The sequence below is a fragment of the Grus americana genome, chromosome 30 (assembly GCF_028858705.1).
Source record: "Grus americana isolate bGruAme1 chromosome 30, bGruAme1.mat, whole genome shotgun sequence".
In the NCBI taxonomy this organism is placed as follows: domain Eukaryota; kingdom Metazoa; phylum Chordata; class Aves; order Gruiformes; family Gruidae; genus Grus; species Grus americana.
Genome location: NC_072881.1, coordinates 124,139 through 138,900, shown reverse-complemented (window position 1 = coordinate 138,900; position 14,762 = coordinate 124,139). Strand labels below are relative to the sequence as shown.

General features: G+C 66.6%; 2 protein-coding genes across 5 annotated transcripts in view; one reads left to right on the top strand and one right to left on the bottom strand.

Moving 5' to 3' along the window:
• Positions 1-1,940, top strand: part of LOC129197879 (sodium/potassium-transporting ATPase subunit beta-2-like) — a 6,639-nt gene extending 4,699 nt beyond the window's left edge. Inside the window, exon 4 of the mRNA XM_054806680.1 lies at positions 1,724-1,940. Coding sequence (XP_054662655.1) covers positions 1,724-1,940 — 217 coding nt within the window. The remainder of the gene's footprint in view (positions 1-1,723) is intronic.
• A 1,834-nt stretch (positions 1,941-3,774) lies between these two features.
• On the bottom strand, positions 3,775-14,245 carry NLGN2 (neuroligin 2). Of its 4 annotated transcripts, none has more exons than XM_054806752.1 (7): positions 14,080-14,245; positions 12,484-13,038; positions 8,769-8,825; positions 7,667-7,816; positions 7,210-7,395; positions 6,041-6,830; positions 3,775-4,840 (listed from the first exon to the last, which is right to left on the bottom strand). In XM_054806752.1, the coding sequence occupies exons 2-7, from the start codon at positions 12,938-12,940 to the stop codon at positions 3,997-3,999; spliced, it is 2,484 nt and encodes an 827-aa protein (XP_054662727.1). In that variant the 5' UTR covers positions 12,941-13,038; positions 14,080-14,245; the 3' UTR covers positions 3,775-3,996. The 4 variants fall into 4 exon arrangements, with proteins under 4 accessions (XP_054662727.1, XP_054662725.1, XP_054662726.1 ...); XM_054806750.1 differs by lacking the exon at positions 14,080-14,245 and adding an exon at positions 13,512-13,778; XM_054806753.1 differs by lacking the exon at positions 14,080-14,245 and adding an exon at positions 10,059-10,236 and having other exon boundaries at positions 3,776-4,840; positions 12,484-12,621.
• Positions 14,246-14,762: the final 517 nt, after the last annotated feature.

Sequence of the window (14,762 nt, the reverse complement as noted above, 5' to 3'; positions counted from 1 at the left end):
GGGGGGGGAGCGGGAGGCTCACGGACGGGGGGGGGGGTGACGGGGGAGTGGGGGGGGTGACGGGGGTCGTGGGGGGGGTGACGGGGGTCGTGGGACTCGCACAAGGGTCAGACGTCTCGCACGAGGGGTCACGAGGGTTGCACGAGGGGTCACGGGACACGTTGGGGGGGGGGGTGTCAAGGGGTGGTGGGGGTCTCCCACGAGGATCACGTGCCTCGCACGAGGACGGGGGGGGGGGGAGGTGACAGAGTGGGGGTGTGGGGGGGTTCACGCGCTTCGCACGAGGACGGGGTGGGGGTGGGGGGTGTCACACGCCTCGCGCGTGGGGGGGGGGTCACATGCAGCAGCCGGGGGGGGGGGGGACGGACACGCTCCCTGCCCCTCCCCCCCTCCGCCCCTCCCCCACTCCCACGAGCAGCTCCGGGTCCCCCCGCGCCCCCCCCCGGCCCGATCGCGGGGAGGAGGATGAAGGGGGGGGATGGGGGGGGTGGGGGAGGGGTGCTCGGCCGCCTGGGTGCCGGGGGGGAGGGGGGGGGTCCCCGGCAGGAGGGGGGTGGGGGGTTCCCGAACCGCCGGGTCCCGCGGAGTGGGGGGGGCGAGGAGGGGGAGGGGGGGCCAGGGTGGCCCCACGCGCACGCGCGGGAGCGGCGCAGGCGCGCGCACGCGGTGGGGGGTGGGGGGAATCACCCGCGGCTCCGCCCCCCCCTCCCCCCCCGGGGACATCCCAGTATCGCCCAGCGCGAGCCCAGTCCCGGTGAGATCCCAGTTTGCTCCCAGTACAGCCCCTGTGCAATCCCAGTTTGCTCCCAGTATAATCCCAGTATAACCCCGGTGCATCCCCTGTGCAATCCCAGTGTGCTCCCAGTATCACCCCAGTGCCATCCCAGTTTGCTCCCGGTACAGCCCCAATGCAATCCCAGTTTGCTCCCAGTTTGCTCCCAGTACAATCCCAGTGCATCCCCAATGCCATCCCAGTTTTCTCCCAGTATCACCCCAGTGCAATCCCAGTTTGCTCCCAATATCACCCCAGTGCCATCCCAGTTTGCTCCCAGTACAGCCCCAGTGCAATCCCAGTTTGCTGCCAGTATGATCCCAGTATGGCCCCAGTGCATCCCCTGTGCAATCCCAGTTTGCGCCCAGTATCACCCCGGTGTCATCCCAGTTTGCTCCCAGTACAGCCCCAATGCAATCCCAGTTTGCTCCCAGTATGATCCCAGTATGGCCCCAGTGCATCCCCTGTGCCATCCCAGTTTGCTCCCAGTGCATCCCCAGTGCAATCCCAGTTTGCTCCCAGTATCACCCCGGTGCAATCCCAGTTTGCTCCCAGTATGATCCCAGTATGGCCCCAGTGCATCCCCTGTGCCATCCCAGTTTGCTCCCAGTATAATCCCAGTATGGCCCCAGTGCATCCCCTGTGCCATCCCAGTTTGCTCCCAGTGCATCCCCTGTGCAATCCCAGTTTGCTCCCAGTATAATCCCAGTATGGCCCCAGTGCATCCCCTGTGCCATCCCAGTTTGCTCCCAGTGCATCCCCTGTGCAATCCCAGTTTGCTCCCAGTATGATCCCAGTATGGCCCCAGTGCATCCCCTGTGCAATCCCAGTTTGCTCCCAGTATGATCCCAGTATGGCCCCAGTGCATCCCCTGTGCCATCCCAGTTTGCTCCCAGTATCACCCTGGTGCAATCCCAGTTTGCTCCCAGTATGGCCCCAGTGCATCCCCAGTGCTTCAGCCCCTCCCGGCCTCCCCCCCACCCCCGAACTCTATGACTCGATTCCGCCGCGGGGGGGCGCCAAAGGCCTCGACGCAGCCAATGAAATCGCGGCGGGGCAGCTCGGGACCGCCGGCGGGGCCGGGGGTGGCGCTAAAGGGCGCGACTCAACCAATGGGAGCGCGGCGGCGCAAAGCGACGGGGGCGACGGCGCCGCTCGGATCCGCTGAGGGGCGCTAAAGGGCGCGACTCAACCAATGGGAGCGCGGCGGTACCCAGGGGCGGGGCAAGAACATCCCCGTTCCCATGGCAACCCCGTGGCTCAGTGTCTTCCCCCCCCACACCTCCCACGCCCCCCCCCCCCCCCCCCCGCGGCGGCGGAAGGACGAGGCGACCCCCCCGTGGGGCTCCGGGTTTGTATTTACAAGAATTCTCGTTTCTCAGGAAAAAACATCGGGTTTGGGTCGGTTTTTTGTTTCGTTTTTTTCTCGGTTTGGTTTTTTGTTTTTTTTGTTTTTTTTGGTTTTTTTTCCACTTTTTTCTAGGTTTTTTTTCTTAAAAACACCCCCGGGGCCGCCCCCTCCCCCCCCCTTCATCCCACCCCACCCCCTCGAGGCCCCGCCCTTCCCGAGGCCCCGCCCTCCCCCGCGGCCCCCCCCCCGGAATAAAAATAGATGCTCTCAGGGTTGGGGTTTTTGGGGGGGGGGGGGGGGGGAGGCTGCGGGCGCCATGGCGACAGGCGGGGAAGGGCAGGGATGCGTCGCCACGGTAACCGGTGACATCGCCGTGGCAACCATCACCGGAGCAGGAGTTGGCAACGGGGTTGCCATGGCAACGGGCCGGCGGTTGGCTTTTTTTTGGGGGGGGGGGGGGGTTGGGAGGCGGTGTCCATCTTCAGCATAGGCCGCGGTTGCCATGGCGATGGTCGGTTGCCATGGCAGCGGGCTGTGGCCGAGGTCAAAGGCCGTGGATGAGGTCACCGTGGCAACCGGCCTAGCGACGGCGTCGCCTCGACAACCAGCCCGGTGGTACAACCCCCCCATACTCCAGGTTGCCGTGGCAACCGGCCTGGTGACGAGGTCGCCGTGGTAACCGGTCCGGTGATGAGGTCGCCGTGGTAACCGGTCCGGTGGTACCCACTTTTGCTCTGGGTCGCCGTGGTAACCGGCCTACCGGAGAGATGCGATGCTCCAGGTCGCCGTGGCGACCAGCGGCAGCCATCTCACGCTCCTGGTCCCTGTCAGCCATCTCGGGTGGCGCTGGCCGCCATCTTGGCACGGGGGGGGGGGGGAGCAGCAGGGGAGGGGCTGGGGGGGCCCCGGGACCCCCCCGAACCCCAAAACTGCTGCGTTTGGCACAATTTTCTTTGTACAGAAAGCGCAAAAGAAAGAAAAGGGGGGGGGGGAAGGGGGGAGGGGGAACCAGGGCACCCCACCCCCCCAGCGATGGGGGACATGGGGGGGGGGGGGGGGGATATGGGGGGGGGGGTGGCAGCGCCCCCCGCCCTCCCCCCCCCACTGGGCCTTGTTGGTTTTTTTTTTTTCTCTCTCCTCGTTTTCGCGGGGTTTTGACTCGTTTCCCGCCGCCGGGTCGGGAACATGCAACGGTGATGGGGGGAGGGGGGCGGGGGGGGGGGGGGGGGAGCCCCCCAAGTTCCCCACCCGGGGGACCCAGGTGTGACACACCCCCCACCCCCACCCCCCATGGGGATGCAGGCGGTGGGGAGAGCCCCCCTCCCCCCCCAAACCTCTTCAGGGGACCCACGCATCCTGGGGGGGGGGGTCCCCCACCTCTTCACGAGTGTCTGGGGGGGGGTGACACCCCCCCCCCCCCCCCGACGTGTCTTCAGGGGCCCCAGGTGTCTGGTTTGGGGTGGGGGTGGGGGGCGGTTTCCCATGCGGCTTTGGGGGACCCAGGCGTCTGGGATGGGGGGTGGGGTGGGGGGGGTCCCCATGCATCTTTAGCACCCCCCGTGTCCATGGGGGAGGGGGTGGGGGGGTCCCCCCGTTACCTCTTCAGCATCCGGGGTGCGGGGGGGGGGGACACAAGCAGGTGGGTGGGTGTGGGGCGGGGGAGGGGGGGGGTCACCCCACACACCCGTGGGGGGGGGGAGGGGACGACACCCAGGCGTCCGGGTGGGGGTCCCCACCCCCACTCCCCACCCCCCTTCTCCTCCCCACGCGAGGAGTTTGTTCGGGGTGTTGGGGGGGCGGAGGGGGGGACGACGACGACACCCCGATATCCGGGGGGGGGGGTGGGGTGGGGTGGGGGTTGAAGCTGAGCCAACTATACGCGGGTGGTGGAGTGGGGGTGGGGCAGGGTGCTGTTGTGGCCGGGGGGGAAGGGGGGTCCGAAGGGGTGCAGGGTGGGCAACCCCCCCGGCACCATGGTGATGGTGTTGGGTGTCATGAGCGGGACGTCCTCGGGCGCTCGTCGCAAAGCCAAGGTGTAGTCCGGGGGTCCGGCGGGGGGGCGTAGGGCTGTTTCGGGGGGGTCCCCACCCCCCCCTACCCCCACCCCCCTTTCGGGATGTTTCAACTGCAGCGAGACCAACTCCTCCTCCGCCCCCCCGTGACCCAAGAGATCGTTGGGTGCCCCCCGGGTCGGGGGGGGGCTGAGACGTCGGGGACCCCCCCGTCCTTCGGGGGGGCGCTTGTCCCGCTTGTAGTAGAGGGCGGCGAAGGCCAGGATGTTGAGGAAGAGGAGGGACGCCCCCACCGCCACGGTGACGCTCAGCTCGGTGGAATAGTCCCGCGAGTCCCCGGGGAAGGGGGCGAAACGTCGGCGACCCCCCCCGTCGGGTTCCTCCTCTTCCTCGGGGGGCGGTGGCGAAGGAACGGGAGGGCGACGGGTGGCGGGAGGACGACGAGGGGGTCCGGCGCCGGCCGGTGGGGGCAAACGGGTGGTGGTGGAAGCGTGGGGGAGCTGGTGGAGGTTGTGGAGGTGGGGGACGAGCTCCAGCCAGAAGGCCACCTTGTTGGCCCGGTAGTGGTCGCGGACGCGGGGCTTGAGGCCGATGTGGAGGTAGCGCTTGTCCTTCCCGTCGAAGCGGGTCCACACCACCTCCTCGAAGCGGTTGGGCTTCGTGTGGATGAACTTGGTGTCCTGCGGCACCGGCTGGTTGGGGTCCCTGCAGGGGAAGGGAGGTGGCGATCAGACCTGGGCGGAGCCTCAGCTGTCCAGCCCACCATCCATCCCTCTGGCCGTCCCTCCACCCGAGCAACCGCCCGCCCGCCCACCCACCCACTCATCCACCCAACTACCCAACCGTCCAACTCAACCAACCACCCGCTCACCCACCCACTCATCCACCCACCCAACCACTCATCCACCCAATTATCCAACCATTCAACTCAACCAACCACCCACTCACCCACCCACTCACCCACCCAACTATCCAACTAGACACTCATCCAACCCCTCAACCACCCACTCATCCACCCGCCCACCCAACCACCCACTCACCCAACCACTCATCCACCCAACTATCCAACTAGACACTCATCCAACCCCTCAACCACCCACTCATCCACCCGCCCACCCAACCACCCACTCAACCACTCACCCAACCACCCACCCACCCAACCCAACACTCATCCAACCCCTCAACCACCCACCCACCCACTCATCCACCCAACTACCCAACCGTCCAACTCAACCAACCACCCACTCATCCACCCACCCAACCACTCATCCACCCACCCAACCACTCATCCACCCACTCACCTAACCAACCACCCACTCACCCACCCAACTAGACACTCATCCAACCACCCACTCAACCACCCACTCAACCACCCACTCAACCACCCAACCGCTCAACCAACCATCCACCCAATCACCCATCTACCCAACCACCCAACTAGACACTCATCCAATCCCTCAGCCACCCACCCAACCACTCATCCACCCAACCGTCCACCCATCCACCCAACCACTCAACCACCCACCCATTCACCCAACCAACCATCCACCCTTCCAACCAACCACCCAACCATCCACGCATCCGCCCACCCATCCGTGCACACAGACGTTCCCTTCTCCATCCATCCCGCTGTCCCCGTCCCCCCGTCCCTATATCCCCGTCTCTGTCCCCGCTGTGTCCCTACGTCCCCATCCTCCTGTCCCCGCCATGTCCACATTCTCCATGTCCTCATTCCCCTGGATGTGGTGGGGATGGAGTCCCACCGGGGTACAGGGGACACGGTGGGGACGTGGGGATGGAGTCCCACCAGGGTGCAGGGACACGGTGGCAACGTGGGGACCCCCACGTCCCTGCTCACCGCGTCCCCAACACACCACACCCCCCCCCCCCAGCTTCCCCACCCACCCAGTCTTGGCGAAGTTGGTCCAGTAGGTCATCACGACGGCGCTGAGCATCACGTCGTTCTTGGAGAAGTTGCAGGGAAAGAGGTCGGTGGCGCCCACCATGGGCACCCCGAAGACGTAGGGGATCTCATCCCCGTGGGCCGCGTCCGCCCACTCAGGCCGCGCGTCCGTCTGGCAGTGGTGGTAGAAGGTGTAGAAGTAGACGGGCGACTGATACTCGGCGTGGAGCTTGGCCGTGGCCACCGCCGGGGCCACCCATTGGTGGTCGGTGAAGAGGGCCAGCAACGTCTTACGCCTCATCTCCCCGTTGTCCCGGTCGGCCCAATCCGTGTACATGAACTTGATGGTCTCCCGTAGGATGTCCTTCCCCTCGGGGTAACCGTAGAGGTTGTCCACGAAGTTGGAGACAGTGAAGTCGAAGTAGGAGGCGGAGATGCCGTCCTCGCTCTCCAGCGAGTCCTCCACGAACTTCAACCCCTCGCCCTGGTTGACGCCGATGAGGATGTCGTAGTTGAGGAACTCGCCCTGTTGCATCAGGATCTCGGGGTCGTCGGGCACCACGTCGCCGTCCACCACTGGCCCGAAGGCCACGTGGTAGCGGGCGGGTTGGACGTCCTGGTCCACCAAGGCGCGGAAGGGTTGACGCCGCAGGCACTCCACCGCCGCCCCCGTGTCCGCCCGTTCGCAGCCCACCTTGGCCGCCAGCAACCGCGTGTACTTCAGCGGCTGGTAGTTCACCGACCAGCTGGAGATGGCCGTCCCGCTCTGCGCAATGGCCTTCTGGAAGAGACCTGTGGGACCTGGGTGTCAGCCGGGGCAAGGGGGAGACGTGGGGATGGAGTCCCACCAGGACACAGGCACAAGGGGACATGGAGGCGAGGTGGTGGGGATGTGGGGGCGGAGTCCCACCAGGCTGTATGGACATGGGGACGTGGGGATGGAGTCCCACCAGGCTGTATGGACGTGGGGACATGGGGATGGAGTCCCACCAGGATGCAGGCACAAGGGCACATTGATGGAAGGTGGTGAGCACGTGGGGATGGACTCCCACCAGGGGATTCAGTGGGTTCTAGGATGGATTCAAGGTCCACAGGGTGATTCGGGGGAGGTTCCTGGAGGATTTGGGATCCTCAGTGTGACGTGGGGGTCCCCAGGATGGGAGGAAGATACCTTCGGAGTGGTGGGAAAGGATGAGGAGGCTGACACAGGCGGCACCGGCACCAGAGCCGAAGATGGTGATGCGCTGAGGGTCACCCCCAAAGTGCCCCACGTTCTCGTTGAGCCACCGCAGCGCCTGGATCTGGTCCAGGAGCCCGTAGTTGCCCTTTGCCGCCTGGTCCCCCGTGCTCAGGAAGCCTACGGAGACATGGGGACACATGGGGACAGGTCCTCCCCCATGGACCAGGTCATCAAAGCAGTATCCCATGGTGTCCACCATGTCCTCATGCCCAAGTCATGACCCAAAGACGTTCTCCATGGTGTCCCCACACCCAACCCGTGACCCAAGGAGGTTCTCCATGGTGTCCCCATGCCCCCAGTCCCCATCTATGACCCCAAGGAGGTTCTCCATGGTGTCCCCATGCCCAACCCACGTCCCCAAGGTCACCCCACACCCCCCGCGCCGTACCGAGGACGCCCAGGCGGTAGTTCATGGTGACGACGATGACGTTGCCGTAGGCCGCCAACACGCTGCCATCGAACATGTTGCCCGTCCCCTCCATGTAGGAGCCGCCGTGGAGGAAGAGCATCACTGGCTTCTTCCCGCTGTCCCGGATGTCTGGGGGGGGGGTCGGGGAGGTGGGGGGGGAGTTGGGGTGGGGGGGGTGGGGTGGGTCAGGGGTACCCCCAGGTCTGGGGACACCCTGGGGACATCCCTGGCACCATGGGGACCCCCCACCCCTCATTGAGGACACCTATTGGGGCTCCTCTTGGGGGGACACCCCCTCCCCAGCACCGGAGACCCCCACATCCCCCCCCACCCCTCCCAAATGTCACTTTGGGGACCCCCCCCCCTCCGGTGCTGGGGGGGGGGTCAGAGGTGACAACCCGGGTCAGAGGTCACAGGCTGGAGCTTTGGGGGGGGGGGGGGGGGGGGGGGAGAGGTCAGGAGTTGGGGGTCACTGGAGCCCCCCCCCGCCTGTTTCCATGGCAACGTGCATCCCCCCCCATCGCTTTGTTTCTAGGTCACCTCTGTCACCGTGGCAACGGAGCCTCATTAACGCTGATTGGGGGGGGAGGGGGGTACCCCGGTGTCCGGGATGGGGGGGGGCGGGGGGGACACGGGGAGGGGACGGGCGGGGGGGACCCCGGAATCGGGGATGGGGGGGGGGGGGGCAGCTTTGGGAGAGGGGCGTGTCCAAAAACAAAAAAAAAAAACACCAAAAAACACCAAAAAAACCACCAAAACACCAAAAAAACCCAAAAAAAATCACCCCCAAACCCCCCGAAAAGAAGCAAAACCAGCAAAAACAAAACCAAAAAACCAAAAAACACCAAAAAAAGAGAAAAAGAACCAAAACAGGCAGCCAAAAAAGGGGGGCGACACCCCCCCCCCCAAAAGCATGGGGGGAGGGGAGGGGGGGGACCCATGGCCCCGGGAAGAAGAAAGAAAAGGGGGGGGGGGGGAGGGGAGGGGATGGGGGGGGGGAGGAGGGGGGGAAAACCCAAAAAAAACCGAAAGAACCAAAAAAAAATTTGCCCAAAACCGGAGGAACATGCACCAAAACTACCTGCGTCCGGGGGGGGGCCGCCGGCCGCGCCGTCCTCGCGCTTTTTCGCGAGCAAACCTGGACCAAGGGAAGAAAAGGAGGAAAAATTTTTGGGGCCAAAAGGAGCGAAAATGGGGGCGGGGGGAAGGGGGCGAAGGGGGAAGGGGGGGGGGAGGTGAAAAAAAAATAATTTAAAAAAAAAAAACAAAAAACCAAAAGCGCTAACAAAAAAAAAAAAAACAAAAAACCAACTTCCTGCCCCCAAAATGGGGGAAAGAGCAGGAAAAAAAAATCCGTCGGGCGGAGCCCGGTAAAATGGGGCAAGAACGGGGGCGGGGGGGGCCCAAAAATGGGGCTGGGGGTGGTGGACGGAGGGATGGACGGACAGATGGACACTGGGATGGGTGGAGAACGTTGAGATGGATGTTGGGATGGGTGGAGGACGTGGAGATGGACGTGGGGATGGGTGGAGGATCTTGGGATGGACGTTGGGATGGGCGGAGGATCTTGGGATGGACGTTGGGATGGGCGGAGGACATCAGGATGGATGGATGGAGGCATGGATGAAGGACAGATGGACACTGGGATGGGTGGAGGACATGGAGATGGAGGTCGGGATGGGTGGAGGACCTTGGGATGGACGTTGGGATGGGTGGAGGATCTTGGGATGGATGTTGGGATGGGTGGAGGATCTTGGGATGGATGTTGGGATGGGTGGAGGACGTAGAGATGGACATCGGGATGGGTGGAGGATCTTGGGATGGACACTGGGATGGGCGGAGGACCTTGGGATGGATGGATGAAGGACAGATGGACATCGGGATGGGTGGAGGACATCAGGATGGACACTGGGATGGGTGGAGGATGTAGAGATGGAGGTCGGGATGGGTGGAGGACGTAAAGATGGACATTGGGATAGGTGGAGGATCTTGGGATGGACACTGGGATGGGCGGAGGACCTTGGGATGGATGGATGAAGGACAGATGGACATCAGGATGGGTGGAGGACATCAGGATGGACACTGGGATGGGTGGAGGATGTAGAGATGGAGGTCGGGATGGGTGGAGGACGTAAAGATGGACATTGGGATGAGCAGAGGACCTTGGGATGGACACTGGGATGGGTGGAGGGCCTTGGGATGGATGGATGGATGAAGGACAGATGGACATCAGGATGGGTGGAGGATGTAGGGATGGGCATTGGGATGGACAGAGCATGTTGGGATGGACAGATGGAGGTGTGGATGAAGGATGGATCGACATCAGGATGGGTGGAGGACGTAGGGATGGAGGTCAGGACGGGTGGAGGACCTTGGGATGGATGGACGGAAGCGTGGATGAAGGAGAGATGGACATCAGGATGGCTGGAGAATGTAGAGATGGACGTGAGGATGGCTGGAGGACGTCGGGATGGACATCAGGATGGGTGGAGAACATCTGGATGGACATCGGGTGAAGGTCGGGATGGGTGGAGGACATAGAGATGGACCTGAGGATGAGTGGAAGACCTTGGGATGGATGGACAGAAGCATGGATTAAGGACGGAGGGACATCAGGATGGCTGGAGGATGTCGGGATGGACATTGGGATGGCTGGAGGACATAGAGATGAATGTGTGGATGGGTGGAGGACGTAGAGATGGACCTGAGGATGGGTGGAGGACGTCAGGATGGAGGTCAGGATGGGTGAAGGACACTGGGATGGAGGTCAGGATGGGTGGAGGACGTAGAGATGGACCTGAGGATGGGTGGAGGACGCAGACATGGATGTGGGGATGGGTGGGGGACGTAGAGATGGACGTGGGGATGGGTGGGGGACGTAGAGATGGACGTGGGGATGGGTGGGGGACGTTGGGATGGACCTGAGGATGGGTGGGGGACGTAGAGATGGACGTGGGGATGGGTGGGGGACGTAGAGATGGACGTGGGGATGGGTGGGGGACGTTGGGATGGACCTGAGGATGGGTGGGGGACGTCAGGATGGACGTGGGGATGGGTGGGGGACGTCAGGATGGACGTGGGGATGGGTGGGCATTGGGGTGGATGAAGGACGGATGGACGTGGGGATGGACGTGGGGATGGACGTGGGGACGGTGGCGGCAGACGGACGCGGGGTGGGGGCTGGTGGCACCGGGGGGGGTGGGGCTGCTCCAGCTGGGGGGAGGGGCGGCCGGGCGGGGTCCCGGGCCCCAGGGGTGGGGTCGTGCCCATCCCCCCCCCCCCTCGTCCCGTTCCCCAGCTCCCGATTTTGGCCAAATCCGCCGGGTTTCACCCCATTTCCCAATTTCCCCCTTTCCCACCCCATTTTACCCAATTCCTCCGGTTTTTCCCCCGTTTACTGCCCGGGGGGGGGGTGTCACAGAGCCCGGGACAGAACCCAACCCCCCCCCCCCCCTCCATTTTTTGCCCAATTTCCCTGGATTTTACCCCGTTTCCCACTTTCCCCGTTTCCAGCCCCCTTTTGCCCGTTTCCCCCAATTTTCACCCCGTTTTTACCGCCCTTGGTTGGTCCCAGCGGCCACGGCAGAGGCTGCCCCTCCCCCCCTCCCCCTTCCCACCCCACGTTGCCCAAATTCCCCCTTTTTCTCCCCAATTTCACCCCGTTTCCCAATTCCTCCCCGTCCCTGCTCAGATTTGCCCAATTTCCTCCTTTTCCTCCCCGTTTCCTCCCTCGGCAGGTTGGGGGCGGGGCCTGCCCTTGTGCCCCGCCCACCCCTTCCATCCACCAATAGGATGCAGAGCTTCAGGCCGGGGGCCATCCCAGCCCTCCCCACCCAGGCCCCTCCAGCCAATCCCAGCCTTTCCTTGTGCACCTGGCCCCTCCCACCTGCCCCACCTGACCCCACCCGTGCCCAGCTGGCCACGCCCACCCCCACCTAGCCCCACCCACCCCTACCATCCACCAATAGGATGCAGAGCTTGAGGCTGGGGCCGTTCCAGCCCACCCCACCCAGGCCCTACCAGCCAATCCCAGCCCTTCCCTGTGCACCTGGCCCCTCCCATGTGCCCCACCCATCAAATCTAGCCACGCCCACCCCCACCTAGCCCCGCCCACCCCTTCCATCCACCAATAGGATGCAGAGCTTGAGGCCGGGGCCATCCCAGCCCTCCCCACCCAGGCCCCTCCAGCCAATCCCAGCCCTTCCTTACCCCACCTGGCCCCTCCCACCTACCCCACCCATCAAATCTACCCACGCCCACCCCCACCTAGCCCCGCCCACCCCTTCCATCCACCAATAGCACACAGAGCTTGAGGTCGGGGCGGTCCCAGCCCACCCCACCCAGGCCTTACCAGCCAATCCAGGCCCTTCCTTACCCCACCTGGCCCCTCCCACCTGCCCCACCTGGCCACGCCCACCCCCACCTAGCCCCGCCCACCCCTTCCATCCACCAATAGGATGCAGAGCTTGAGGCTGGGGCGGTCCTAGCCCACCCCACCCAGGCCCTACCAGCCAATCCCAGCCTTTCCCTGTGCACCTGGCCCCTCCCACCCACCCCACCTGACCCCACCCGTGCCCAGCTGGCCACGCCCATCCTGATATAGCCCCGCCCACCCCTTCCATCCACCAATAGGATGCAGAGCTTCAGGCCGGGGTCATCCCAGCCCTCCCCACCCAGGCCCCTCCAGCCAATCCCAGCCCTTCCTTACCCCACCTGGCCCCTCCCACCTGCCCCAACCCCCCCACCCCCCACCCCCCCCAACCCCCCAGGCCCCCCCCAGCCCCCCCCGGCCGTACCGTCCTCGGTGGGGACGTAGAGGTTGAGGTACAGACAGTCCTCGCTCTGCGCCGCCACGTAGGCGCCGGCGGCCTCCAGGTTGTCGCTGAGCCAGAGGGGCAACATGAGGGGGGGTGGCCCCCCCCGTAGATTTTGGGGGCAGGCGGGGGCGAAGGCGGTGGCGTCCCGCACCCCCCCCCAAGCGGCCGGCGCTTCGGGAGGGGCCCAACGTCGAGGACCCAAAGGGGGAGCGGCGTAGGGGACCCCCAAAAAAGCTTGAACCGGCCCTAAAAGTTCGTTGCTGAGATCCCGGCGAGCCCCCCGCAAACGGCCGTATTGGGTGGGAACCACCGGGAAACGGGGGTCCGGGGGGGGGTCCCCAGCGGCGGCGGCCTGGGGGGGCGGCGGAGGTTGGGGGGCACCGGGGGGGGCCCAGAGCGCCAGGGCCAGGGCCAGCGCCAACGGCGGGGGCGGCATGGCGGGGGGGTGGGGGGGTGGGGAGGGGGGGCAGGGGGGGGCGGCGGGGGGATGGGGGGGGCTACGGGGTGCGGGGGAGGGGGTGCGCCATGGTGGGGCTGGGGGGGGGGGGCGGGTGTTGGGGTACGGGGGGCATGGGGGGGGTATGGGGGGGTACAGGGGGATATTGGGGGGGTGCAGATGGATGGATGGAGCCGGGGGGGCGGCCGGAGGGATGGGGGGGGATGGGGGACACATGGGGGGACGGACAGACGGGGGGGGGGACACACAGACGCACAGAGGATGATGGGAAGGGGGGAGGGGAGAGGGATGGACCGGGGGGAATGGGGGGGGGGGGGAGAAGAAGAAGCAGAAGAGACCGTTAGTTGGGGGGCTCCACCCCCCCCCAGGACCCCAACCTCCCCCCCCGGGGACCCCAATTCCCCCCCCCGACTCCAACCCCCCCCCAGGACCCCACTCCCCCCCCCTCCCGCACCCACCACCCCCCTCCGGGACCCCCCTGAACCGCTTCACGGGGGGAGGGGAGGGGAGGGGGGGGGGAGGGAATTTGGGGGGGTCCCCCCCGCGTTACCATGGCGACGGAGCCCAGAGCGTCGCCCTGGCAACCGGAGTTCCGGCCGGCATCCTGCCTCCTCCCGCGGCCTGGGCACCCGGGGACCGGGGGGGGGGGGACACCCAGGCGACTTGGGGGGGGGGACGGACGGACAGACACCCCCCCCCCCAGGCCACCAGCCCCCCCCCCTCCCCCGGCCATCCCGGCGTGCGGGCCGCATCCTGCCCCACTTACACCCCCCCGGTGCCAATAGAGCACCCGGCATCCCCCCCCCCCCCAGCCAAGGCCTCGCACAGGGGCCTCCCCCTCCCCCCACCCCCCCTCATTTCGGGGTTCAGGGGGGGCCCCAGCTGTCCGCGCTCCCCCCCCCCCCCTTCCCCTGCACCATCCAGCCGGGGACCCGGCCGCGCCGCCCCCCCCCCCCCCAATCCATCATCCCCGGGCCCCGGCGGCCGAGCGCCCCCCCCCCATCCCCCCCCCCCCAACGACCCCTCCCCCCCCATCCATCCATCCATCATCCCGGGGGGGGGGGAAGGGGGGGGGGGGGACCCGGGGCACCCCCGGCCGTTCGGGGGTCGGTGCTCACCTGGGCCGGGGCCGGGCCTATCGGCGGGGGGGGCGGGGGGGGGCCGGGCCGGTACCGGGGCCGGGGCCGGGCCATGGCGGCGGGCGGGGCCGGGCCGAGCCGAGCCGGGAGCGGCCGCCTTGGTCCCTCCCGCCGGGAGCGGCTGCGGGAACCGGGAGCCGCCTCCGGGGGGCGGCGCCGGACCGGGCCCCCTCCCCCCCGTTTCTCCCCCCCCCCCCCACCCCCCCCCCCTTCAGCTCCCGGTACCGCCCGGCCCGGGGGATGGGGGGGGATGGGGGGGGGGGAATGGGGATGGGGGGAGGTGACACCCGGATATTTCGGGGGGGTGGGGGGCACCCAGACGCGCGGGGGGGGAGGGTCCGTGGCACCGCCTGGCCGCCAGGGGGCGCTGCGGGGCGGCGCGACCCTACAGTAAACAGCGGGGGGGGGAGGGGGGGGACCCTCCGGGGAGCGGGGGGTGGGTGACCATCCCTCCCCTCCCCCCCCCGGACGTCGGGGTGCCCTGGGGTGGGGGGGAGGGGGGGTGACTCCCCCCCCCCACCGGACGCCGGGGGGTGGGGGTGGGGGGGTGTGTCCCGCGTGGGCCGGCAGGGGGCGCGCTGCCCTTCCTCACCTGCCGACGGGAGGCGGGTCCAAATGCCGCGCTCCCATTGGCTGTTCGTGCGCTGGAAGGACGTGCGGTT